The 27,225-nt window shown below is 45.7% G+C and overlaps 3 protein-coding genes across 3 annotated transcripts in view; 2 read left to right on the top strand and 1 right to left on the bottom strand.

The window, feature by feature from the left end:
• Positions 1-9,270, top strand: part of uap1l1 (UDP-N-acetylglucosamine pyrophosphorylase 1 like 1) — a 33,500-nt gene extending 24,230 nt beyond the window's left edge. The window contains exons 6-9 of the mRNA XM_079658903.1: positions 7,803-7,943; positions 8,074-8,256; positions 8,618-8,681; positions 8,887-9,270. Of these exons, the coding sequence (XP_079515029.1) occupies positions 7,803-7,943; positions 8,074-8,256; positions 8,618-8,681; positions 8,887-8,988 (490 nt within the window). The 3' untranslated portion in view covers positions 8,989-9,270. The remainder of the gene's footprint in view (positions 1-7,802; positions 7,944-8,073; positions 8,257-8,617; positions 8,682-8,886) is intronic.
• A 134-nt stretch (positions 9,271-9,404) lies between these two features.
• On the top strand, positions 9,405-20,077 carry zdhhc12b (zDHHC palmitoyltransferase 12b). Its single transcript, XM_079658904.1, has 5 exons — positions 9,405-10,242; positions 10,428-10,567; positions 10,947-11,039; positions 17,105-17,271; positions 18,277-20,077. The coding sequence occupies exons 1-5, from the start codon at positions 10,146-10,148 to the stop codon at positions 18,590-18,592; spliced, it is 813 nt and encodes a 270-aa protein (XP_079515030.1). The 5' UTR covers positions 9,405-10,145; the 3' UTR covers positions 18,593-20,077.
• Positions 20,076-27,225, bottom strand: part of pkn3 (protein kinase N3) — a 35,482-nt gene continuing 28,332 nt past the window's right edge. The window contains exons 16-22 of the mRNA XM_079658901.1: positions 23,423-23,599; positions 23,284-23,346; positions 23,124-23,200; positions 22,599-22,741; positions 21,871-21,978; positions 21,698-21,778; positions 20,076-20,977 (exon numbers count right to left, since the gene is read on the bottom strand). Coding sequence (XP_079515027.1) covers positions 20,777-20,977; positions 21,698-21,778; positions 21,871-21,978; positions 22,599-22,741; positions 23,124-23,200; positions 23,284-23,346; positions 23,423-23,599 — 850 coding nt within the window. The 3' untranslated portion in view covers positions 20,076-20,776. The remainder of the gene's footprint in view (positions 20,978-21,697; positions 21,779-21,870; positions 21,979-22,598; positions 22,742-23,123; positions 23,201-23,283; positions 23,347-23,422; positions 23,600-27,225) is intronic.

Below are 27,225 nucleotides of genomic sequence, written 5' to 3'. Positions count from 1 at the left end.
AGTGCGGCAGAGGTTATGGCTGCCTCTCCTGCTGCTTTTTTCATTGCCGTTATATGATGAGACCAGCGAGCCTAAATATCATATATACGTTAAATAAGTTATTTAGAGACTATGGATGGCGAGGATACATTCTATAAAGGGATCTACAAACATTACATTGGTGACCTACAGTGAGATGGTAACAGGCATGCGCTTAGGGCCCGCTTTCCAGACAGTTTCTGTGGGGTGACACATTCTGAGGTGAGGCAGAGCTCATCTGTGCCTCACCTCACCCCACAGTTACTGGCTTGAGTGTGCTCACAAAATAAGTGCCCGCGCTAAATTAGTGCCCGTGCTCCAGTGGGCTTACGAGAGGCAGAGCTCGTCCCTGCCTCACTTCTCATCGCTACCCGTAGTTGTAGCGGAGCTCAGCAAAATGGCTGATTTTGACTTTAAAAAGCGATTGGAATCATACATAAATCACACTTACATCATAGATCAGTGGAGACATTTTATTATTATTACTATTTAGTTTTTCTTTAGTTGTTATCCGTTACATTGGAGTATGACAGGTGAGGCTCTGCCTCCCCTGACTGCACGTCGCTGATATTACCTTTTAATCTATATTGTGTGGTGCTACGTGATAGGACATAATTCACCGTGTGTTTTGTGTGTGTTGCAACCCGGACCCGTTAGTGAGGGCACCGGGGTTGTTGTTCATTCATGCTAGCTTTACATACAGCAACAAGCTAATGTCTTACCTGTCTGAATGTTTCGTGTTAATAAAGTGTGGAGTTCCATACTGAACACACCGCCTCCGACTCCCATTCATCGGCTCTACACTGGTGACCCTGACGTTTTCGAGAACGTTTCCGAAGACTCAATGAACATGGCTAGTAGCGATGTTTTTGTAAAACTGCCGGAGTTTTGGGAGCATGCCGCTGCGGCGTGGTTTGCACACGTGGAGGCGCACTTCGCCTGCCGTGATGGGGATTTGAAATACTACCATGTAGTAGCAGCGCTGGGAAGCTCCACGTCATCCAGGTTGGTGGGATTTATCGCTGACCCCGTACACCATGGCAAATATGAGGCGATTAAGGGCCTTCTCCTTAAGACATTTAGCTTATCTGCTAAGGAGAGGGCCCGCCAGATTCTTGAAATTCAAGGCCTAGAGGATAGCAAGCCATCTCAGCTCATGGAGAAGATGCTGAATCTGCTAGGAGGGGAAGATCCCCAGATTTTATTCATGGAGACATTCCTACGCCACTTGCCTTCCCGTGTCCAGACGGCGCCAACACGTCCATTACAGAGCCCCGTGCATCGGCTGAAGAAGCCAACCTTTTTTTCTTGGCTACCCAGCAGCCCAGTGCAGAGGCGCTAGCTGTGACACTCAGCGCCCCCGCAACAGTCAAGAAGGCTTGGGGGAGACTTGACACGACAGCAGCAAGCCGGCGTGGAGACACAGGAGAGTGTTTTTACCACGCGCGGTTCGGGACCAGCGCGAAGTAGTGTGTCGCTCCCTGCAGCTACAAGCCTCCGGGAAACGGAGGAGTGGCGGTAGTGGCCCTGAGCGTTGGCGGGACGAGCAGGCTTCTCTTCGTCAGCGACAGAGTCTCGGGATGTTTGTTTTTGTGTGACACGGGGGCTCAACGCAGTGTAGTTCCTGATTCGAGGGAAGACGTCGCTCGTGGGGGACATGGACTGCGATTGTCCACGGCTAATGGCGGCCCCATTCGCACATACGGCGTAAGGCCTATGTGTTTGTCCATTGGAGGACAACGTTTCAACTGGGATTTTGTGACGGCAACCATTTCTTTTCCCCTCCTCTGGGCGGATTTTTTATGTGCTCACGGACTCCTTTGTGGACGCTTGGTTGATGCCTTGACGTTTTCCTCCCTCGTTTGTAGACTTAGCAAGGCAGCTTACCGCTGTCGGGCTCGCTGTCGGGAGCGGACATTTTTCTCAGGCTGTTGGCTGACTTTCCGGACCTGATTCTGCCCACCTTCTCCGCGCTCACCACCAAGCATGGGGTGGAGCACCACGTCACAACCGAAGGTCCCCCAGTCTACGCCAGGGCCCGGCGATTGAACCCTTCTAAGCTTGCAGTAGCGAGGGCGGAGTTTTCAACCATGGAATGCCTGGGTATCCTCCGTCGTTCTGACAGTCCATGGGCCTCGCCTCTACACGTCGTTCCCAAGCCGAACGGCGGTTGGCGCCCGTGTGGGGATTACCGCCGCCTCAACGACGCCACGACACCTGAACGCTACCCGGTGCTGCACATACAAGATTTTTCGGCACATCTGGCCGGTACGTCTGTGTTTTCGAAAGTGGACCTGGTGCTTGGTTACCACCAGGTGCCCATGCATCCCCTGGACGTCCCTAAGACAGCAGTGATTACGCAATTTGGACTTTTCGAGTTCCTGCGGATGCCTTTTGGGCTCAAAAACGCCGCCCAAACGTTCCAGCGCCTGATGGATTCGGTGCTGCGGGACATGCCGTTCGTGTTCGTCTACCTGGACGACATACTCGTCGCCAGCGCTTCAGTGAAAGAGCACCTGTCAAACCTCTGAGCCCTTTTCACGAGGCTCAGCCAACACGGGTTGATCATCAATCCTGCAAAGTGCCAGTTCGGGGTGTTTGATATTGACTTCCTCGGACACCGCGTCACCAATGGCGGTGCAGCACCCCTGCCGGCAGAAGCTGAGTCTGCTTTCACGGAGGTCAAGACTGCGTTGGCTCAGGCGGCCCTGTCGGCGCACCCATCATCCACGGCTCCCATCCCCATTACCATAGACGCATCGGACTACGCCGTTGGTGCAGTGCACGAACAGTGGGTGGAGGGCGTTTGGCTGCCACTCGCCTTTTTCAGCCGCCAGCTGACGCCCAGAGAACGCAAGTACAGCGCTTTTGACCGAGAGCTCCTTGGACTTTATTTGGCTGTGCGGCACTTCAGATTTTTGCTGGAAGGCCGTGAGTTTACGGTGTTTGTCGACCACAAGCCGGTGTTCACCACAGACATTAAGCACGTGGCTGGCAAGTCGAACCTGGTGGCAGATTGCCTCTCCGAAGTCGTCATCGGAGCCGTCCAGTTGGGCCTGGACTATACTCGCATGGCGGCAGACCAGGTCACAGACCCCGGCGTCCAGGCTCTGAAGGTGGAGGGTGCGGGGCTGCGCTTGGAGGACGTGGTGTTCGGCGACGCAGGCGTTACCCTCTGTGTTCGAGGCAGTGCACGGCCTGTCACACCCCAGCGTTAAGCCTTCGGTGCGCTTGGTGGCCGCGAAGTTCTTCTGGCATAGGCTGAAAAAGGACGTGATGACTTGGGCTGGTGAGTGCGTGGCTTGTCAGCACGCTAAGGTGCACCGCCACACGAAGGCCGAGTTCACGTCCGAGCTCTGGAACGCCGTGGCGAGTGGTTTGGGGGTTAAGCTGCACAGGACTACCGCTTACCACCCTCAGGCTTTGTGAGCGGTTCCATCGCTCCATGAAGGCGGCCCTCAAGGCCGGCCTTCCGGACGGTAATTGGGTCGACAAGCTGCCTTGGGTGATGCTGGGCCTGAGGGCCGCGCCTAAGGAGGATCTGCAGTGCTCCACGGCGGAGTTGGTATACGGTCAGCCGCTGAGGGTTCCGGGGGATTTCCTCCCCAACGCATCGGCTCCCTTGTCGGCGACAGCCCAGCGGGCTTTCCTGCAGGATGCCGCTGAGGCCTTTGCTCTGATCCCCACTACTCGGCACGGTACTCAGGCGTCCCGGGTTCCCGTGGAGCTCCGCTCGGCGGGGCATGTGTTTATCCGGCACGACGCGCGAAGGGGACCCCTACAGCCCCCTTACGATGGGCCTTTCCGGGTTCCGGAGCACGGGGACAAACACCTTGTGGTCAACCTGGGTGGTAAGGCCGAGCACGTCTCGGTGGACCAGGTGAAGGCTGCTCACCTGGAATTAGACCAGCCGGTGGTGCTGGCTCGACCTCCGCGACGGGGCCGCCCCCCGGCCTCTACCCCTGTCTCGGAATCGGGGCCTACGGTTCCGGTCCCAACTATTCCGGGGGCCACACAGGCTGACGTCGCTTTTCCGACTCCCGTGCGCAGGAGTCGTAGGGGTCGGCGTGTCGTTCCTCCCCACCACGCTGATTTTGTGTACATCTGGGGGGGCTTGCGTGGTGCCACGTGATAGGACATAATTCGCTGTGTGTTTTGTGTGTATTGCAACCCGGACCCTTTAGTGAGGGCACCGGGGTTGTTGTTCATTCATGCTAGCTTTACATACAGCAACAAGCTAATGTCTTACCTGTCTGAATGTTTCGTGTTAATAAAGTGTGGAGTTCCGTACTGAACACACCGCCTCCGACTCCCATTCATCGGCTCTACAATAAATTGTATTTACATTTGTTGTCACTATTTTTTCCACCTAGTTCTATGGCAGCCGTCAGAGGTATACAAGTGTTAACATCTCTTTTAGGTTTCATTTCTTATTTTTGTGTCTTATTTATAATTTCTATATAAAATGCTGATTTCTACCTGAAATGCTTATGTGTTTTTAATTACATTTTCGTAGAGCTTTGGCTTTTTCAGCTGAATAAATATTATAACTCTAGATGGTTTTGTTCAGCATTGCCAGCTTCACTGTTGAGCTTTATGTTGTTGCCAGCATTCTCCTTTGCTCTGAAATCAAAATGTGGATAAGCATAAAACAACACTAAAATAAACACTACAATACAACTTGTTATTTGACACACACAAGGTTGTTCATTTGTTCAACTGTTAATTTGATAGAGCTTTGACACATATATCTTTATTTATATATGTATAAGTATGACGACTTCCTCTGGCGATATCATATAGTATAGCTCAGGGGTTTTCAAAGTGTGGGTAGGTGAGCCTCCCCTCAGAGAACATAAGAACAGCCGGGCCCCCCCTCCCAATTATTATTGCTGTTATTATTATTATTATTGTTGTTGTTGCTATAATGCAGCGGTATTCAATTGCATTTCAAAGAGGTCCAGTAAGAGAAAATGTAATTAAATGCTCTGTTTTCGCTGTCTACCTTCCACCATTTGAAATTACTCCGACTGTTTCTCTCCTCTTGTCGTGTCTCTGTGTGTGTTTGAATCTATCGTGCTGTCTGCACCGATTTGATTGGCTGAGTAGCGTCACCTCCTTAAAACATTACACAATAACTTTTTTAAACCTTTTTATTTTTATGTTTTAAACATATTCTATAAAACTCCCCCACTACTTGGACTATTCCTTGCACCCCTCTAGAATAAGCCCGAATGGTCTCAACCATATTGCATCAGTAACGTGCACTTATTATTATAACAAGATCGCAAGGACGCTGATCGGAAAATTTAGTGTTGTTCAGTTTGTGTGTTGTGGAACATGCGTGTCCGTGCATGAAAATATACCACACACCCAATTACAATTGCATGTTCAATTCACTACCCTGGAAGTTAATACAGTTGTTAAAATTGGAACAGCCTGTGGACAGCCGTTTTTCCTTGCATGTCAGTCGCCGACACCTTCTTACAGAGGACAGGCACATCTAGCTGCAGCACGACCCCTATATTTCCGCACGCCGTGTTCTCAAGACATCTTTTTTTTTAACATTTTCAACATGGTGGATACATTTTTATATGCTCCCGGTAACACACTGAACGTTAACTTTGCCTCCTTATTACACTCACCCCTACTTTAGTGGGAACAATGAGTCTGCATCTTTGATGCACAGAGGAATAAACGCAAATCATCCTCTGGCTGCAGCCTTGACCGGTACTTGCTTTTGATCAAAGTCAATGCGGAAAACCTGCACTCACACAGGTAGGTGGAGGTGAAGGGAATGAGCACTTTTACAGCCGTTTTGGCGAGGTGGGGGAACTCGGTCTCCACAGACAGCCACAAGTGGGCAAGTGTCACTTTACTCGTCTTTTTCTCGTTCTTTTGTGTCTCACGCTGCGCTCCCCCTGAAGCTCTCTGGCGCCCCCCAGGGGAGGCGCGCCTCACACTTTGAAAACCGCTGGTATAGCTAATTAATCTGGGTCAAAACGTGTTGTGCCCACATGCAAAGGTTGTAAACTCTGACTTATCCCTGCGTGTTATTATAGTAATAGCAAACAGCAACGTTCAACTCCTTTAATGGTATATTGCAAGTGCAATAAGAAGCTACAGGGACGTTAATCTATGTCGGTAATATTAACTTTATTTAATACAAGATTTACATCATAAAGTCCATGTAGTATAATATTTTACAAATGATGAATTACAGCAAACATGTGCAATATATCCATTATTACAGCTCCGTGGGCTGGCAGTAAGGCGATATGGGTCCGTTCTTATTGTGCATCCATGTGTAAAGGTAAAACCATAGGGTAAAACTCATGTAGTACTGAACACGTCACATGAATGTGCCGGGCGGCGTGGTCCCGTGGGTTGGATGCACGTTCATAATGCAGAGGGAAATAACTCTCAGAATAACGTTATTAGCACATTTTTACAACTTGAGGAACTAATTTTTTTAATAAGGGCTATACAAGTGTTCATACTGGGTAGTTTATTTAGTTTAAAAAAAATTATCCAACGATTTACAGACCACTCTTTCTCCATGTAAGTCAATGGGAAAAAGTATTTCCGGGCCTGGCAACCAAACAGAAGTGTAGTACCGCCGTTTGGCCACCACAAATATTTTCATCTTAGTCCGGCGCACTTCCTGGGGGCTTGGTGTGATGTGTCGATGTTGTTGGACGACAGGGCGTTTATGCATCAGGGCTCCACCCACTGTACCCATAGAGTCCAGTAGTGGGCGGAGCCTGTGTAAGATATAGCGGGGGGTTACGTATTGTAACCTAGTTATATAAGCACAGGCGGAGCCCTCTACTTGGGGCCCTGTCTGTCCTATGCCGCTCGCTGAAGAGGGTGTAGGATGACAGTCAGGAGGGGTGGCCGCCTTATATACGGTAGGCTTGTGCACGCATTCAGGTAGGCTCGCCCCGAGGGGCCGGCTACGTTTATAGATATCTCAGTAGGTGAATGCTCGCATAGTATGGTTAAGAGGTAGTACCCATAGAGTCCAGTAGAGGGCTCCGCCTGTAACGTAACGGGGGGTTACGTATTGTAACCCTAGTTATATAAATAACTAGGGTTACAATACGTAACCCCCCGTTTCTGACTCCATGAGCTGACATAACTAACCCTAACTCCCACCCATGTTATGACCACTAAAGGACCTGGGGAATAACTGTGATGTCATTTTATTTCCTCCCTCTCATTAATCATCACACCCTAAGGGTTGTAACTGAGGATGAGAGTGAAACACCGTTTGCTTCTCTCACAACCAGCTGTGTATATTACCCAAAATTCTCATTTTTATTTTGTTGTGTTTTTACTTCCATAAAAAAGGTCTCTAACAAAGAGGATTAAACACTGTGTAGTGAGGTGTGACTTGGCTTTTTTATACACAGGTTTGTTATAAATTAGAGTCTGTCTGTCTGTCCGTCCAAATTCTTCTTCTAAAGTCAAATATTTTCACAACTCAACTCTGGAATTACGCTTTAACAACTGGCCACTCTAAAACATATTTTGTGGATTTATCATTTTCCCCAGCAGACTACTCCTGAAGGTTTTAGTGAATCTCTGACCCCGCCAGAGCAAAGTTTGCACTTCATTAACACTTTTGTCCCCTATTTATAAATTTAAAAAAAACAACAAAAAATGTAACCAGATTTTTTACCACACAACTTTGTGAATTCCTGACCTCAGAGGATAAACCCTGTTGTGACATTCTATAAAGTAAATGCTCTTGATTTACTACGATTTTTTTCATCTTACAGGAAGTTTGAAGGCCAACTGAAACAGCATGTCGCATTAAAGAAAGTGCCCTTTGTGGACTCATGTGGGAATCAAGTCAAACCCATCAAACCTAATGGCATAAAGATGGAGAAATTTGTGTTTGATGTCTTTCCATTCTCAAGGTACATGTTTTAATCTATTATATTCTTTAGCTGTTATCATCTGTTGTTTTACTCTACATAAAGTAGCATTAAATCATAAAACAGTATCTGTACAGTTCATTTTTAATATGCTCCATCTATCTTTTGGAAGGAACTTCGTTGCATTTGAGGTTGTGAGGGAGGATGAGTTCTCCCCCCTGAAGAACGCAGGCGGAGCTGCTACAGACACCCCCACCACGGCCCGGGCCTCTCTGCTGACTCAGCACCTGCGCTGGGCGGCCGCTGCAGGAGCCACTCTGTGTGATGAACACGGGAACACCCTCCCTGCTCCAAGGTTCATAAAACACCCATTGTGTCAGGACTTTCACTCTAACCTAAAGGATTTAGTTGGATTCCCAAATCTTCAGATAGTTTAAAAATAAAAATAAGCAGCTGAATGTATGCAGTGTGCTGTTTGGTTTGACAGAAAAGGATCTGTTATTGGAGGCTGTATCTGGCTTTAAAGAGATCACGTCCTGTAAGAAATAAAGGACTACAATTCTTAACTAAACTAAATAAATGTTCAGCTTTTTAGTGCTTTTGAGAGGAGAAATGCTCACAGCGACCATTCAATATGTGCTTGAGAATGTAGTATTAGATAGACTGGGAAAATCTGTATCCATCCATGAAATCTAAACATGTTCTTTTTCCCATAGTGCATCAGCAGGGGACGATCCAGCGCAGTGGGAGATTTCACCGCTGGTCTCCTACTTTGGAGAGGTAAGGACATGAACCTGCCCACAGATCCATGTAAAACATGACACATGTTGAAGAGATTTCAACTGGTGAACTGCAGTTACAAGAGTTGATTTCTTTTTTTAATTGTTTTAAATTTGAAATAAGTGGTAGCTTGAACATAGTGCTGTCAGCCCCATTGTGAAGTCTGTATCCAGTGGTGTAGTTCACCCTCCATCTCCTCCTGCAGGGCCTGGAGATGCTGAAAGGGAGGACGCTGCAAACTCCGCTCATTCTGGATGAAGAAAAGGCCAAAGAGCTGCGGGCTCAGCAACACCTCTGTGAAAAGTAAAGTAGTGTGAGAGGAGCAGAGATTCAGTGAGCTGGGGCAAAGGATGGAGAAGATAACTGGGATGGATTCAGCCTAAAAATGCACAATTGTTTAAATACATTTTTTAACTGTATTTGAAGATAATCAAATCAAACTGTCATGTCATGTCATTCTCTCTTTGTTGAGGAACATCTACATATCATGGGATTTAAAACCAATAGAACAAAATTAAGGGACGAGCAATGAGTTGTTTTTTTTACATGTTTCTAAAAATATATACAAAAGAATACAACCTATATCCTTTCCCTGTCTTTTCAGTGCATTCATTTGTCCAAATACCATTTTCACTTCAGAGGCCAAAAGTTAATTTTCAAACTGTTTCAGGATAAGAATGAAAAATGTTTATGATATGTTTGAGAGAAGTGTTACTGTGTAATGATGGAGTTGTTGGAGAATATTTCCTTCAGAACAGTTATACTGAGTCACAACAGCAAAACAATCCACTATTTCATTTTGAAATAAAAGGAAAGTAATGCAAAAATAGTGCACCATATCAGCTTTGAAGTGTGTAAAGATATGTCGCCTCCTTAGAGGATAGTGAATGATAATACGTTTAAATGCAGCTTTAGCGTCTGGCATTCTAACAATACATCCAATATTCTGACAGACAATAATAATTGTATCTGTTGATGTGTGTTTTATCCATTAACCACTAAATCCCACTACTAGCAGTTACCAGTGTGCTTCCTGCTTGAAATCACAGAACAGTCAGGATCCTATCATCATGCGCAGTCCTGGCTTTTTGTCCCTCCCGGCCACCCTATCCTGGACTGTCTCGTGACCGTCTCTGGCCAATAACAGCTGTGACTGCACAGGGATAAAAACAAAGCATCAGAGCGAGAATTCTAAAATAGTGTTTTTCGACTTCTTTATTTAATGCAGTGTTTGGCTCAGTCACACGAAACAAAACAGGTTAGCGCCCCCGGCGGTCGCAGTACAGCCGTTAGCTGTTAGCGACATTAACACTAGCTTTTTGACAGGACGCTTCGATGTTTCAGGAACGTTAACACCGTTAGCTAGTTGTTGATGTTAACGCCATGGCTAATGACGCTACACACTGACGGCTCTCAGGACTCAGGGCCTCTGCTGAGATATGGAGGCTCTAACATGCTAGCACCATGTTCAAGAATGTGTTTGGCTCAGGGTTCCTGGTGAGGACAGCTCATGTGATTCTGACATGGGTCATCACCCTCATACTCTTCCTGCATGATACAGGTAAGGCTGTTTATAACACTATAACGTTACTCTGAGAAGGAAAGCTACTTAATGTTAAATGATTAACTTATAAACCATGCTTTATACAATAAATCTGCCTGAGTATGAGCCTGGTATCTGTCAGCAGGACTTCAGTGTGTCTTATTGAGTAAATTGTGTGTTGTTGTGTGTGTGTATGTGTGTAGAGCTGAGGCGGCAGGAGGAGACGGGGCAACTGGTCCAGCCGGTTCTGTTCGTGCTGCTGGTTCTGGGCTCGGTGCTGCTCTACTTCGCTGTTTCCCTCATGGACCCCGGCTTCATCCTGTCTGAGGACAGAGACCTGCAGGTGCTTTATGACCCTCACATGTATGTCCACCCACATAGTCTCAGTATCAGCAGTGAAAGAAGCAGCTGCTTTGACTGGGAAAGGCAGCCAGTAAATGTTGCTGGTTAAAATAAGGTTTGATAGGGACACATGTTTAGGGGTTGTAAATTATCTTAATCATAATTTGCAACCAACGGCTGAAGATTTAAACAAAAATATGAACAGAATTGTAATATGGACTAGTCCAAATAGCAGTAAGCACAATATTTGGTAAAGGCAAAATATTTGAAAATATATGAATGAAGGATTTCATTACCTTTTTATGAGTCTCAATTATATTAAGGGGTGCTTTTTCTGATAGGTCATGCTTGAACTGAAATGTTTTCTCGTGTTGTTTCAGTTCACGCTGGGAGTGACTGAGGAGCAGCAGGACATGATCCCCCCCACCACCAAGTCCCTGAGACAGCGGCGCTGTGGACACTGCGTGCTGCAGGTACGCCTCCCTGACATGAGGCTGATCAGAATCAGTACACTTCTATATGTATTCACACAGGTTTTGATCAGAAATAAACGATTTGTATATCAATTACTCACCTCATGTTTGCATGAACTCATAGAGAGAAACCTTTTTTTGCACGTCTCTAATGTACATAAAGAATCAAGACAAGTAAAAGAGTCTGAATTGAAATAAACTGTGGGCATCTTTAACAAAAGCGAAACTATATCAAACATTTGTTTGCACACTCAACACAAGTGATAAAGAAAAATCGATGTCTCATGTATCCAGTTGAATGTCGGCACTTCAGATTGCCTGTTTATGCACAAATATCTTTGCAAATACTCAAGTCGCTACAAAAGTCAGCATTCATACATTGAGGCTGCCTTGAACAAGTCCCCCTTGAACAAGTCCCCCTTGAACAAGTCCCCCTTGATCAAGTCCCCCTTGAACAAGTCCCCCTTGAACAAGTCCCCCTTTACTTCAAATGATCAAGAATATTCACTGTTTTTGATTCTTTGTTCACTTTGGAGTCGTGCGTGGAACATTCTAAGTAACATGGAGTGAGTCATTGATTTACAATGGATCATTTTGTGGGTTAAAGGTGGGGTAGGTACTTTTGGAGAAACCAGCTCGAGTGCGCTAGAATTTGAAAATACACAGCATGAAAAAATCTGCCAATTCCTTACAGAGCCCCTCCTCCAACACACGAACGCGCACATAACCAATGAGGGCACGAGATAAGTTTGTGCACAGATGGAAGGCTGACAGGCAGGTAGGCCATCCAGTTATTTTAGCTGGGCCGACTAAAATGATTGGTCGTGCTTTTTACAGCGCTACGGCTTCCAGAGATGACATTTTGTTATGGATTCTTTGTCAAAGCACTTAAGATATTCATTGCTATCGGGATATTAAGAGCCTTCCATGGAATATAACAAAAAGTGTATCTCGAGCCGGTTTCTCAAACTTACCTACCCCACCTTTAAGTATTCTTATTTGAACTGCAACTTTCAAAAGAAATATAATATAATATTCTTATAATATATATATTTTAATTCTCAATTTGAGTGTGAAGGTGAGGTCTGGACTTGGGGGAAAAGTGGTTTGACAACTAAAACATTCAACTGAAGGGCCACTTACTAACCTTTTCTGGGGCTTTCAACCACATCTCACAGACGTTAGCCATCATTGCTCCGTTGTTAATGTATGGATGTACTGGATGATGTGTGTGAAGTGAAGCAAGGGCAGACAGAGGGAGATCTGGGGAAGAGCATCTTGTGAAGTAGAGGACTTTGAATCGAAAAGCTGTTTCTGAGCCTGTGGGACTGATGGCCTGTACGTGGCAGTTATTTGTCATGTGCTGTGCATCCAGTGGAGCTCTTCGGGTGACACCTGAGGTTCTACAGTACTTTAACATGAGTGGTATAGAATGACAGAGGTGTTGCTAGGCAGCACAGTTACACAGCTGTACTTCTTCCTGAACTCAGAGCGTCACATGACACAGCGCCACAGGTATTCACTATGACTTTGAGATTCAAGATTCAAAGGTTTGTTGTCATGTCTTAGACACAACTACGGTGTAGTTATGCAATGAATTAAAAATGTAGGTCACATGTTCCTCAACAGTGCAACAGTGCAAACAAGACAAACATTTTTATAAGAATAAAATAGTCTGAAATGTCTGTACAAAGTCTCTAACCTGTAACATCCAAGCTACTTAAAACACAACCCATCTTCCAAACTGAAGTTGAAAGATTTGAACCTGATATTATTCTCAAACCTCTCTGAAGAACCAGCACCTTACCGTGGTAGAGAGGTTTGTGTGCCCTGATGAACCTGGGTGCTGTGTTGTCTGGAACCTTGTGTTCCTGGTAGGGTCTCCCATGGCAAATTGGTCTCAGGCAAGGGGCCAGACTAAGATTGGTTCACAAGACCTCATGAAAGACGACACACGAAGTGAGGATACCCGGCCCGGAGGAAGCCCGGGGTCCCCTTCTGGAGCCAGGCCCAGAAGGAGGACTCGTCGGCGAGCGTCTGGTGGCCGGGCTTGCCACGGAGCCCGGCCGGGCACAGCCCGAAAAGGCGACGTGGGCAACACCTCCACTTCTCCGTCCCGCGGGCCCACCACCTACGGGAAACAGCGATGGGGTCGGGTGCGCTGCCAGAAGGGTGGCAGTGAAGGCAGAGGGTCTCGATGGACCAGACCCGGGCGACAGAAGCTGGCTTTGGGGACGTGGAACGTCACCTCTCTGGGGGGGAAGGAGTCGGAGCTTGTGCGGGAGGTGGAGCGTTACCAGTTGGATCTGGTTGGGCTCACCTCTACGCACAGCGTCGGCTCTGGAACCTTACTTCTGGATAGGGGTTGGACTCTATTCTTCTCCGGAGTTGCTCAAGGTGTGAGGCGCCAGGCGGGTGTGGGGATACTCACAAGTCCCCGGTTGGGTGCTTCGTTGTTGGAGTCTACCCCAGTGGACGAGAGGGTTGCCTCCCTACGCCTGCGGGTTATGGGGGGGAAAACTCTGACTGTTGTGTGTGCTTATGCACCCAACAGCAGTTCAGTGTATACGGCCTTCTTGGAGACCCTGGAAAGAGTCCTGTATGGGGCTCCTGAAGGGGACTCTTTAATCTTGCTGGGAGACTTCAACGCACATGTGGGCAATGATGGAGACACTTGGAGGGGAGTGATTGGGAGGAACGGCCCCCCTGATCTGAACCGGAGTGGTGGTTTGTTACTGGACTTCTGTGCTAGTCATGGATTGGCCATAACAAACACCATGTTCGAACATAAGGATGCTCATAAGTGTACGTGGTACCAGAGCACCCTAGGCAGAAGGTCCATGATCGATTTCGTTATCGTATCATCGGACCTGAGGCCGTATGTTTTGGACACTCGGGTAAAGAGAGGGGCGGATTTGTCAACTGATCACCATCTGGTGGTGAGTTGGGTCGAGTGGCGGGGGAAGCCTCTGGATAGATCTGGTAAGCCCAAACGTGTAGTTCGGGTGAATTGGGAACGTCTGGAGGAGGCCCAAGTTCAGGAGGCCTTCAACTCACACCTCCGGCGGAGCTTTTCGGGCATTCCTGTGGAGGTTGGGGACATTGAACCAGAGTGGTCGGTGTTCAAAGCCTCTATTGCCGAAGCCGCGGTGGGGAGCTGTGGTCTCAAGGTCCTAGGTGCCTCAAGGGGCGGTAACCCTCGAACCTCCTGGTGGACACCGGTGGTCAGGGAAGCCGTCCGACTGAAGAAGGAGGCCTTCAGGGATTTGTTATCCCGGGGAGGCAGTTGCAAGGTACCGACAGGCCCGAAGGGCAGCAGCCTCAGCCGTGGCCGAGGCAAAGCAGCGGGTGTGGGAGAAGTTCGGAGAAGACATGGAAAAAGACTTTCGGGCGGCACCAAAGTTGTTCTGGAAAACTGTCCGACACCTCAGGAGGGGGAAGCAGGGAACCATCCAAGCTGTGTACAGTAAGGATGGGACGTTGTTGACCTCAACTGATGGAGTGTTAGGGCGGTGGAAGGAGCACTTTGAGGAACTCCTGAACCCGACAACTCCGCCCTCTATGTTAGAGGCAGAGCTGGAGTATGACGGAGGATCGACACAAATCTCCCGGGGGGAGGTCACTGAGGTCGTCAAACAACTTCACAGTTGCAAAGCCCCGGGGGTGGATGAGATCCGCCCAGAAATGCTGAAGGCTCTGGGTGTTGAGGGACTGTCATGGTTGACACGTCTCATCAACGTTGCGTGGAAGTCGGAAACAGTACCAAAAGAGTGGCAGACCGGGGTGGTGGTTCCCTTTTTTAAAAAGGGGGATCAGAGGGTGTGTGCCAATTACAGAGGCATCACACTACTCAGCCTCCCCGGGAAAGTTTTCTCTAAGGTACTCGAAAGGAGGGTCAGGCCGATTGTCGAACCTCAGATTGAGGAGGAACAATGCGGATTCCGTCCTGGTCGTGGAACGACGGATCAGCTTTTTACTCTCGCAAGGATCCTGGAGGGGGCCTGGGAGTACGCTTATCCAGTCTACATGTGTTTTGTAGACTTGGAGAAGGCGTATGACCGGGTTCCCAGGGAGTTACTGTGGGAGGTGCTGCGGGAGTATGGGGTGAGGGGGTCTCTACTCAGGGCCATCCAATCTCTGTACTCCCAAAGCGAGAGCTGTGTCCGGGTCCTCGGCAGTAAGTCGGACCCATTTCAGGTGAGGGTTGGCCTCCGCCAGGGCTGCGCTTTGTCACCAATCCTGTTTGTAATATACATGGATCGGATTTCGAGGCGTAGTCGTGGGGGAGGGGGTCTGCAGTTCAGTGGACTAAGGATTGCACCACTGCTTTTTGCAGATGATGTGGTTCTGATGGCTTCATCGGTCTGCGACCTTCAGCACTCACTGGATCGGTTCGCAACCAAGTGTGAAGCGGCTGGGATGAAGATCAGCACCTCCAAATCTGAGGCCATGGTTTTCAGCAGGAAACCGATGGACTGTCCACTCCAAGTAGGGAATGAGTCCTTACCCCAAGTGAAGGAGTTCAAGTATCTCGGGGTCTTGTTCTCGAGTGAGGGAACAATGGAGCGTGAGATGGGTCGGAGAATCGGAGCAGCGGGAGCGGTACTGCAGTCTCTTTACCGCACCGTTGTGACAAAAAGGGAGCTGAGCCAGAAGGCAAAGCTCTCTGTCTACCGGGCCATTTTCGTTCCTACCCTCACCTATGGTCATGAAGGATGGGTCATGACCGAAAGAACGAGATCGCGAGTACAAGCGGCCGAGATGGGTTTTCTCCGCAGGGTGGCTGGTGTCTCCCTTAGGGATAAGGTGAGAAGTTCGGTCATCCGGGAGGGACTCGGAGTTGAACCGCTCCTCCTTCGCGTCGAAAGGAGCCAGTTGAGGTGGTTCGGGCACCTAGTTAGGATGCCACCTGGGCGCCTCCCTAGGGAGGTGTTCCAGGCACGTCCAGCTGGGAAGAGACCAAGGGGTAGACCTAGAACCAGATGGAGGGATTATATCTCTTCGCTGGCCTGGGAGCGCCTTGGGATCCCCCAGTAGGAGCTGGTTGATGTGGCCAGGGAAAATAAAGTTTGGGGCTCTCTGCTGGAACTGTTACCTCCGCGACCCGACCACGGATAAGCGGGAGAAGATGGATGGATGGATGGATGGATTATTCTCAAATGATTGACAGGTCTTTAAATACCAACACACACAAACAAAAATCTAATCTGACTGAGCTTTATTTTTAAATGCTAAGCGTTAGAGAAATGCCTTCCTATGTAGAGGTCATTATTCCAAACTAACCATATAAAATTTAGAGCCACATAAACTTGGACAGAATTGAAAGAAATTTGAGAAAATGCACTAACTTTTAGTTTTTAGACGCTTTAACAGCAGACAATCTGTTTAAAATATAATGAATACAAATCCTATGGCTCTATGGGATCAACAACAGGTCTACTGTGTACTGTGTATCCTGCTCCCTTTATGAAAGCTTTATGAAAGCTTTATGAAAGCTTGGGACAGCTTTCATCATGGATGGATGTTGAAGAACATATTGTAAGTCGCTTTGGATGAAAGCGTCAGCTAAATGCAATGTAATGTAATAAAGAACCACGGGGGAAAGTGTTGCTGATGTAATGCAACAAAAAATACACCTCAGATACAAGGGCAGGAAAATGTTGAGCCTTATTCCAGGTCTATATCTGTTTTAAATATTCCAACTAAGAATAATCCAGATGCTTTTTGAATAGGTCAGATATATATATTTATTTTTTTTGGCGTATGCAGTGTTTCCTGTCCTCACACTGAGATAATCCTCCTTTATTCCTGACGTTTGTTTTCTGAGGGTGTGGAGCCTTGAACCCTGGGAACAGATCTCTGCAGCGCCCTGGATATTCTGTTAGAGAAGCTTTCTATGGCAGGACTGTGAAACAGAGACATCATGTTAACTGTCTTCAGCCCCGGACTCATCACAACAGTGGCATCAAAAAACGACAGAAGAACAGCTAAACTTAACACCTTAAAGTGCCATGAATGTTCATTTTATTCAAATAATGATGTTTCCTCTAAATGACTTCAAGCAGCAGCCGATGCGGTCGAAGCACTGTCAGACTTGTCAGCACTGTGTGCGGCGCTACGACCACCACTGCCCCTGGATCGAGAACTGTGTTGGGGAGAGGAACCACCGCTGGTTCGTGCTCTACCTGGCTGTGCAGCTGCTGGTGCTGCTGTGGGGGGTGCACATCGCCTGGTGAGCACACAACCTCACACCACCCTCCACACTGAGGATTCTGCTAGCCCTGCTGCATTAGGAAACAAATCCTTAAAAAAAACATTCTAGTCATTATTGAGATCATGATTTCTTTCAAAACAATACCAATTGACATTCATTGATTTAAAAAAACAAAACAAAAAAACAGCGTTTTTAACAGCGTTATTTCTCAAACTTTGAATATCATTCGACTGAAAACCAAACAATGCATTACAGTGTCTGCAGCCGAGAACCAGGGACTCTCTGTTTGGGCCCTCCATCTAAAGTCTGATCTTATATACTTTTTTGCCCCACTGTATATATATATATATATATATACAGTGGGGCAAAAAAGTATTTAGTCAACCACCAATTGTGGAAGTTCTCCCACTTAAAAAGATGAGAGGCCTGTAATTTTCATCCTAGGTATACCTCAACTATGAGAGACAAAATGAGAAAAAAAAAATCCAGAAAATCACATTGTCTGATTTTTAAAGACTTTATTTGCAAATTATGGAGGAAAATAAGTATTTGGTCAATAACAAAAGTTCATCTCAATACTTTGTTATATACCCTTTGTTGGCAATGACAGAGGTCAAACGTTTTCTGTAAGTCTTCACAAGGTTTTCACACACTGTTGCTGGTATTTTGGCCCATTCCTCCATGCAGATCTCCTCTAGAGCAGGGGTTCCCAAACTTTTCAGCAGGATAAAAGTGTCAGCTAAGTGACATGTAACGTAATGTAACAGCGATGAATGAATTTTTGAAAAGGAAAAATGCTGACTGAACCGGGTCCTGGAACCAACTTTTAACCAAGATGAAGAGCCTAGTAGGCCTAGATAAGTTGTGCTCAAAAGAAAGAAAAAAACATTGAGCTCGAGGCCTTACAGCAAAAGTTATCTTTTGTTTGGATTTACTGCAGGGCAAAAAGGCTGAAAAATGCTTTCCTAATGTATCCTATAGTTGTGTGGTCTGATGAATCACACAGCTCTGTTGTGTCCTCAGGACAGGCTTCAGCGCGGCCCCCAGCTGGCAGCAGTGGCTGCGGTCTGACGGGGTTCTGCTGGCGGTGGCCGTGCTGCTGGCTCTGCTCTCTCTCGTGGTGCTGCTGCTGCTCGGCTCCCACCTCTACCTGGTGTCTCTCAACACCACCACCTGGGAGTTCATGTCGCGCCACCGCATCTCCTACCTGAAGCACTGCGGCGTTGACGAGAACCCCTTCGACCGCGGAACCTTCCACAATCTGTGGGGTTTCTACTGCGTGTGGGGGACCGTGGTGTGGGAGCAGGTGTATTTCAGGGAGGGCAGCGACCAGGTGTAGGAGCACATGGCAAGCATGAACACTGACAGAACAACTTTTGGGTTTGGGGATCCGACAGTGACCACAACTTTGTGGAACAAACTCTTCCTGTTACTCTGTCTGCCAGCTCTTCGAGTCCTATAATGGACCCGGAAATGTAAATGAGTACACCAAGTTTTATGTTAGAAATGTATAGTCCCCAGCACATAGAAAACTGCCAGATGCTAACTTACATATGTTGGGCAATTTTGGAGTGGTTCTGGGGCTGATTGAGGATGCTGAATCAATTTCTGACATTTCCAGGATCAACCATGGCAATCTTAACCAGAAAGTGGCCATATTTGTACTCTCTGTGAGTCGATTTGTTAAGTTTTAGCTAATGCTAATTGTGCAAAATGCCCAATATATGCAAGTTAGCATCTGACAGTTTCTATGTGCTGGGGACCCTACTATGCATTTTCTAACAAAAAACTTTTGGTTACTCAACATGTCTAGGTTCACAGTGCTGGCAGCTATTCCATGTGTGCAGTTTACCTTTTATATTCCCTGTTGTCGTTTTCCTCTCAGTGATAATCGCTGCAGTGTTGCACTTTTCCTGTTTCCCCCTCATTCCCCCAAGTGGCTGTCAACAGATAGATGTCTCGCGTGGACAACCGGTTACCAGCACTACAGCCTTTATTTAACAATTGTTTACAACCATTCAAGTATACAGTACCATGTCCACAGAGACAGGTACCTAACTGTGTGATTCTGTGTGAGTACTGTGTCCTTACTGTGAAACATTTTGTAAGTTTACTTTTAATACATGTCCAATATTGCATAAACATATGATTAATATATACTTGTTTTAGGTGCATGTGTAGACTATCCAGATTCCTATCTGTGCACTCATCCTGATCAACACATTGGAGAATATACATTTTGTACGGTTGTTTTTATTGTAGATATCTTCTTTATGTTTGTGATAAATTGCTTTAATTGCTGAGTCATTGTATTCTGCACAGAGGTTTTACAGGGTCCAGTTGCTTCTAAAGACAAACCTGATCTTTCTATTTTCAAAGCAGTTTGTTTGAAGTGAAGCTGTGCTGAATTGTTCCTAGCATTGAATCCATGATGTACAGAATGACTTTCAATGGACAACATTTCAAGCTATTTTATATTGGACATCCTTTTGAAACTATTTTGAATGAGAAAATGTATTGACACTTGTATATGGCTATTTGAACAGAGTGACTGAATGAGTACTGTGGAGCAGCAGTACATGATGGTATGTCTCGTGCAATAGGAACCTGTAAGACAGCAATACTTGTGATGCTGAGTTCAATGTACAGCAGTAGTGTTGGATAATGCATTACCTCCATATGGACTGACAGCTCTGGTTTATATTAATTAACATGTAATCCATGTTGTGTACTTCTGAATGATATGCAATACTTTATTGCAATGTTTTTTATAGCTTTGAAATGACTATCTACACATGGATAAATAAATGTTTAATGAAACGTTTTCCAGCAGACTTATATTTATTCATTTATATTTCCTTCTAATTGTTCACACTTAGGCTGGTTTATTCTATATAAACATTTTCATTATGATTGTATTCTTTAAAAATAACAGACAGTTATATTGACGGAGAAATCTGCAAAATAACTTCAGTTGACAAATGCGCTATTTTCATTATGTGACATCCCAACACATTAAAGGTTAACAACAGATGGACGTATAATGCTTCCATTACACAGCAAAACTGCTGTGTAATAGAATGTAATGCTTTGGCCTTTAGGGACAAGTCTCTTCATTAAGATCACAAACATTAACACTTAAGTGCTTTGGATTGAGAGGGCTGGAGAAGTGTTCATTTGTAAAAAGTGCACTGATTCCATGCAGTGTGAACTGTTAACGCTCAGCCTTCTGATCCTACCGCTTCATGATAGAAATAGTCAGCATGATCAGTTCAAAATGAATTTGGCAGAGACAAAACATGTTAAAAAATTATTTCTGTATCATGAAATCCAACTCAGCAGGTGTGAAAAGGAGTGAGTTCTGCAGCGTGTGCAGGATGGAGCCACTGACAGCCAGAGTGATGGCACCTGGAACTGCGGACAGGAAATCGGCACAAATGTAGTTTCTCAGCTTCCAATGAATCAGAAGCACTTTATGGCCAATAAAAGTTGTTGTAAACATGTGGCAGCACAGTGTCTTCAGTCAACTCATGGAAGAGAAGTCAAAGTCAGCAAAGATGTCCTGCTGCTCGGCGGTGAGGACGCAGGGGGTGTGTGGGGGGGTGAGGACGGGCTTGAGACGGGTGAACTCCTCGTCAAAGTTACTGACGTCCTTCAGCGCTCTGATGACCGGCAGGAAGGGGGGCTTCAGCTTCTTGGCCAGCAGAATGCTCCAGTCCATCCCCTGTCCAAGAACACACAGTCAGCTGACAGCAACCATTCAACTTCTACATTCCTGTTATCTCTGGACTGAGATTCATCTATAAGTGATTCTATCTACCATATGTCATTCTTGAACTTAGTTTATCTGCAGTGAACAGTTTCAGTTTCATGATAGGTCTACACTCAGGACGGCACTTCAAAGCTGAGGAGGATCTCCATCTCTTCAAATGATAGTTTCAGTGCTTCTGGCACTCACACATCCACTGACTGCTTTTATCTGTTTGCTTTTTTTTAGCTGAAAATCCCTCTGTTTTCACTTCTACTGCTCGCTTTAGCTGACATCCTCATGTTAATACATGTGAAGTCATCCTAATGGATTTCTTTCATTTGAAAATCATTTGACTTCAGCTCTCATTAAACTGCTGATCCAACTTCCCTCAGAGGTTTTAGTTCCATCAGGAGTGCTGTTGTAGGGTTCCATGCATCAGGTTTCTTGCTAATGGAAACATAACCCATGTGATCTGATGACAAACTAACCAACTCTTTGACCACAGGTCCAATAGTTTTCTCAAAAAGATCCTAAGTTTCCCCCCACCAAGTGAATCAACTGTTCCTGCTTGGAACTGGAGACAGCTGTTGGTCTGCAGTTGGAGCTAAAGAGCAGCTGCCCAGAGACATGTTTTGTAAAGGAAGAGGAGAAGTTGTTTCAGAGTGAGGAGGTCAGCAGCTCCTGGATCCTCACCTGAAAGAACTTGTGTCTTTTGATCTCCGAGGCATCTCCCTCTCCCCCTCCAAGTCTCATCTCAGGAGCTTTCTGCAGCAGCTGGAAGTCAGAGAGAGAGCAGAGAGAACCGTTAGCACACACAGCACTCACACCAGGAGGAAACTGAAGGGAATATGTGATAGGAAGCCAACCTTCTGCATGAGGGACACGGCGTCAGGGGAGAGGAAGCGGGGGAAGCACACGTCATCGTTGACGATGCTGTCGAACACCTCCTCCTCATCGTCACCGGGGAAAGGAGACTGGGGAACAGAGAGCAGATGAAGTGGTGGATCACCTGAGTTACTGTGAGTTTACCGGAGCTAAACACAGGACACACATTTAAAAGCAGTCTACAGATCTTGGCAAACGCTGCTGCACTTCCTGTATATTAAAAGGAGAGGGTCACATTTGACCAGTCCGTCTTAAAACAATAATCACATGTGCATAAACACATTGAAATAGTTCATGGTCGCTGTTCTTGTTCTGTCAGCAAAGAGATCCCTCCTTTCTTCATTCCAGTGTCCACAGTTTAGAACTCGTGATTTCTGAATCCATTTTCAATATGTAGTTGTGGTTCTACCTGCAGCTTGCCTTTTTTCTTTTTTAAATAAGCCTTCTTATTTGATTATATTTATTCATTTTGTCCTAGGTCTTCCTTTCTTTTACCGAGAGGGATCATTATTTATTTTATTATTATTATCATACCCATTTCACCTTCTCGTGTCCCTTGAATTGTTATATTAGTTGTTATGCTGCATGTGGGCAAAGAGGTCTGACCTGAAGAGGATTTCTTGTTCATTTGCAATATCCTGAGCCCTGAACAGTTTCCTGCTTTGCATCGCATCCTTCAGTTTGCTGATTGTTGGAGGTCTGTACTAACCTCCCCCACCAGCATCTCATAGATGAGGACCCCCAGCCCCCACCAGTCCACACTGCGGGTATAGTTGTTGTCTGTCAGTACCTCTGGGGCAAGAAACTCTGGTGTGCCGCAGAATGTTGTGGTGCGACCCCCGTGGCCCATACCTATACACACACACACACACACACACACACACACACACACACACACACACACACACACACACACACACACACACACACACACACACACACACACACACACACACACACACACACACACACACACACACACACACACACACACACACACACACACACACACACACACACACACACACACACACACACACACACACACACACACAATTAAATAAGGAGACTGAAACAAAACAATGTGCCAGCACACACAATCCTGTCCTCTACACTTCTGTTCCAACCATGATACGGATACACTGCAGACTTATTGCCTTGTGCTGTAGGAAAAACATTTACATGACATAAGAGAATGAGTTTGACTTTTACTGGAGCATAATAATGTTCTCACCTTCTTTGCACAAGCCATAGTCTGCTATCCTGACAAAACCATCTGCATCCATCAGCAGGTTATCCAGCTTTAGATCCCTGAAGGACACACACACACATGCTTCTGAAGTGCCACTAGGAACAATGTAGAAGTTTCCTGAAGCAACCAGAGAAGAACTTACCTGTAAACTATTTTGTTTTGGTGTAGAAACTCCAGGCCGAGCAGCACACAGGAAGAATAAAACCTAAAAGAGACAGTTATTAATAGACGCTCCGTCCTGTAATTGGGCCTTGGTCCCTGATAGGAGTGTGTGTGCTCACCGCGCCTGCTTCTCTGTGAAGATGCTGGCGTGGATGTGTGTCATCAGGTCTCCTCCGGGGCAGTAGGCCATGACAAAGCACACATGCTCTGCAGTCTGGAAGCAGCCGAACAGGTTCACCAGGAACGGATGCTGCGAGGTGTTGATCACCTCGAAGATCCTCTTCTCACACATCAAGCTGAACACACACAAATGGAAGGTTAAACATTCCTGAATGCTCTATTATACACTTGACTTTCATTATGACTATTCACCTTCACTTATTAAGAGCTGGTTATTAATGAAAATGCTGGGTCTTTGTATTACTCAGTTATTTATTATCATTTAAAAAGGGGCCCTTTTATGAGTTTAGGGGTTTCCCTCTCTGTAGTGTGTTCTACAGGTTTCTGTACATGTAAATGGTCTGCAAAGGCTCAAATCCCTGTGTTACCTCCAGAGGGAGTTTCTCTCACACACAGCTTTTTAGGAAATGACGTTGCGCTGCTCTCATCTATGGACTCCATCACATTGTACGTGATAGTCTAAGGGGCAGGACATCTGGAAGCGGTTGACCAATCACAACAGAGCAGGCCAGCTAACCAATCAGAGCAGACTGGGCTCTGATTTCAGACAAAGGGTGAAAAGACGTGCTGCAGCACAGGCAGTATGAGAACAATAAAGAGCTTTTTGAACATTAAAGCATGGAGACATGTCCCGGAGAGACATTACATCAGGGGTGGGCAAACCTTTTGGCCCGGGGGCCACTCATGAGTTGTAAATTTGACAGACGGGCCGGGCCAGTAGCAGATCGGCAAAAAAATATTTAGCTGTCCACTCCTCATTATACACTCGGCACTCAATGTTGACTTTTCTTTGGTCCACTCATTGTTACAGATGCAGGTTCAAAGGTGAATTAGGTTCAAAGGTGAATTATTGCGTCGTCGTTTGCGTCATGACGTAACCGTTTACGTGCCTTCTTATGACCCACACGGCGTTTTACGTCGCTGATTTCTCCGCAACACCGCTCACAACAACATTAATAGAGGACTGCGTCGGGTAGTTTTTAATTATACGAAGCCAGATTAAATTAAAGAACTACTTCTCCAGCCTTGTACCTTTCTCCAGAGTGCGGTGGTGCATTGTTTATTAATGTGGTTCAGCTGCATTACTGCCTGCTGCAGTGCTGCTCGTGCACCGGAGTTTATTCTCCGTTAACTCGCGGCAGCGGCCGCTGTAAAGTTTTCATTGTCTGACTGTCACACACAAGCAGCTGATAAATATCCCCCATCCCCATCAGTGAATGTGTTTTAGTCTGAAAGCTGTTTGGCATCACAATGCTGTTATGAACGTTTATCTGCCATTCTACAGGTGATGTTAGCATAGCAAGCTAATCAGACTATCTTGACTACTTGTTGCTATCATATTGTGGAATAAGCCGTTTTCACACATATTTAACTGGCGTAGTTTTCTTTATGATTTTACTTGTGATGGCCACATGTAGCCCATGTATTGATTCCATCCGATAGTTGCAATTTTTCATTTCATTTCAAACCTTTATTTAGACAGATTGGTCCCTTGAGATCCTCGATCTCATTTACAAGGGAGACCTGCATCATTTAGTTCCACATGAAACATAAAAACAACAAACAAACAAACAACAGAGGATATCATATTTACATATTCAACATTTGCAAATACCCAGAGTGTCAGAAAGCATTTCATTTAGACGTGCCTTAAATACATTCAGAGAAATAAAAATGCTCAATTTCAATTTTGCCTGTAGACTGTTCCAAGCAAGTGGAGCTGCGCACATAAAAGCTGTCTTACCTAAGACAGTCCTTACTCTTGGCACATCTAACAAGACTATATCCTGCGTTCGCAGACAATAGCTGCTTGCTGCTTGAACAGATATAATACGGGAGTTTGCCCAACATAGCTTTATAGATAAAAGTGTACCAGTGACTGAGCCTCCGTACAGTGAGTGATGGTAAACCTGCCTTGGTATACAGTGTACAGTGATGAGTAAGTGCTTTACAATTTGTGACAAATCTCAGAGCACTATGATACGCAGCATCTAGTTTGCTCATGTAGTTGGCAGGTGCATTCATATACATCAGATCACCATAGTCCAGCACAGGTAAAAAGGTCACAGTGACTAGCCTTTTCCTGGCCTCAAGCGAGAAACAGGACTTATTCCTGAAAAAGAAACCTAGCCTAACCCTCAGTTTTTTAAGCAGGTTATTGACATGAAGTTTAAAAGAGAGACAGTCATCAAGCAAGATACCAAGGTATTTGTAACAGGCAACAACTTCAAGTTTTGTTCCTTGCGTTGATACAATATCTAAAACAGGCTCTAGTGTCTTTTTTGCTTTTGAAAAGAGCATTATCTTGGTTTTATCCACATTTAAAAGAAGCTTTAGTTCAGAGAGCTGAGTCTGAATAATGTTAAAAACAGCCTGTAATTTAACAACCGCCTCCTGAATGGAGGGACCTGCACAGTACATCACGGTATCGTCCGCATAGAAATGTAGAGTAGCTTCATCCACATTTTCACCTAAACTGTTGATATATATGGAGAATAAAAGTGGACCTAAAACAGAACCTTGAGGAACACCATTAGCAATGTTTAACCACTCAGAAGACAATAAAGAAGGCAATAACACAAAACAAAAACATCTGCCTCTTCACAATAGTCAATAACAGTGAACGGATGGTTATTAAAGCAAGGTAAAATAAACAGAATCACAATAAGCCTGGTTAGTGTTGCCTGACTTTATATAAGTGTTTTTTTATAAGTGTGTGGTCGCGTTCTAGTCACTTTGCTCAGCGCTACTGCTTGTTACTTGTATTCGCCGACCTTGCCGGGTTGCTGAGTGGGGCCAGCTGAGAGAATAGACCAGACTCCAGTAAAGGTAAATTATGTCTAGTGCGCCATCTAGTGGGATCAACTGAAATGCCGGGCATTGCAGGAAAAAGGCAAAATGAATGCGGTCTTTACTATAATTTGGACAATTGTGTACCAATATTCGGCGGGCTGGATTCAAAAGCCCGCGGGCCTTAGTTTTCCCATGCCTGCACTACATACTGATATACACCTGAACATCAGCAGGAGAGGACTCTTTAAAGTAGAGACACTACATACTGATATACACCTGAACATCAGCAGGAGAGAACTCTTTCAAGTGGAGACACTACATACTGATATACACCTGAACATCAGCAGGAGAGGACTCTTTAAAGTAGAGACACTACATACTGACATACACCTGAACATCAGCAGGAGAGGACTCTTTAAAGTAGAGACACTACATACTGACATACACCTGAACATCAGCAGGAGAGGACAGCCATTTTCTGCAGTTCAGTTTTATGTTAATTTTTAAAATTGCAAAGAGAACATGCTTGTAATGATGACAGTGAACATTTAAAAACAGCTTTATCATGGTTTGGTTATGCAGTAGCCAGTGGTTCAAGCTGGGGAACACACTGAAGATGTAATACATGCTGAGTCGCTGTGTATAGTTCATGTTGGTGAGGTGTGTGTCAAATCTTTCCCCAGGTGTGTTTAATGTTGACCTCAGTTACCAAATCAATACCCAGTTATTGTCGAGAAGGTACCCTCACATATTTTCAAATTTTCACAGCTTTTAAGGCAATATGCATGCTTTAAAGCAGACTTATTGTCTTTATTCTACTATTGACAAAGATGCAGGTTAAAGAACAACGTTTTTAATGCAAGAAAGGATTATGAATGATTGTTTAAGTTACGTTCTCAGACAACGCTCTGCAGCGAGGTGACAATATTGGGTTATCCAGTTATCCTTG

This window comes from Notothenia rossii, assembly GCF_949606895.1.
Source record: "Notothenia rossii genome assembly, chromosome: 11".
Lineage (NCBI taxonomy): Eukaryota > Metazoa > Chordata > Actinopteri > Perciformes > Nototheniidae > Notothenia > Notothenia rossii.
This window is presented reverse-complemented; position numbering and strand designations above follow the sequence as displayed.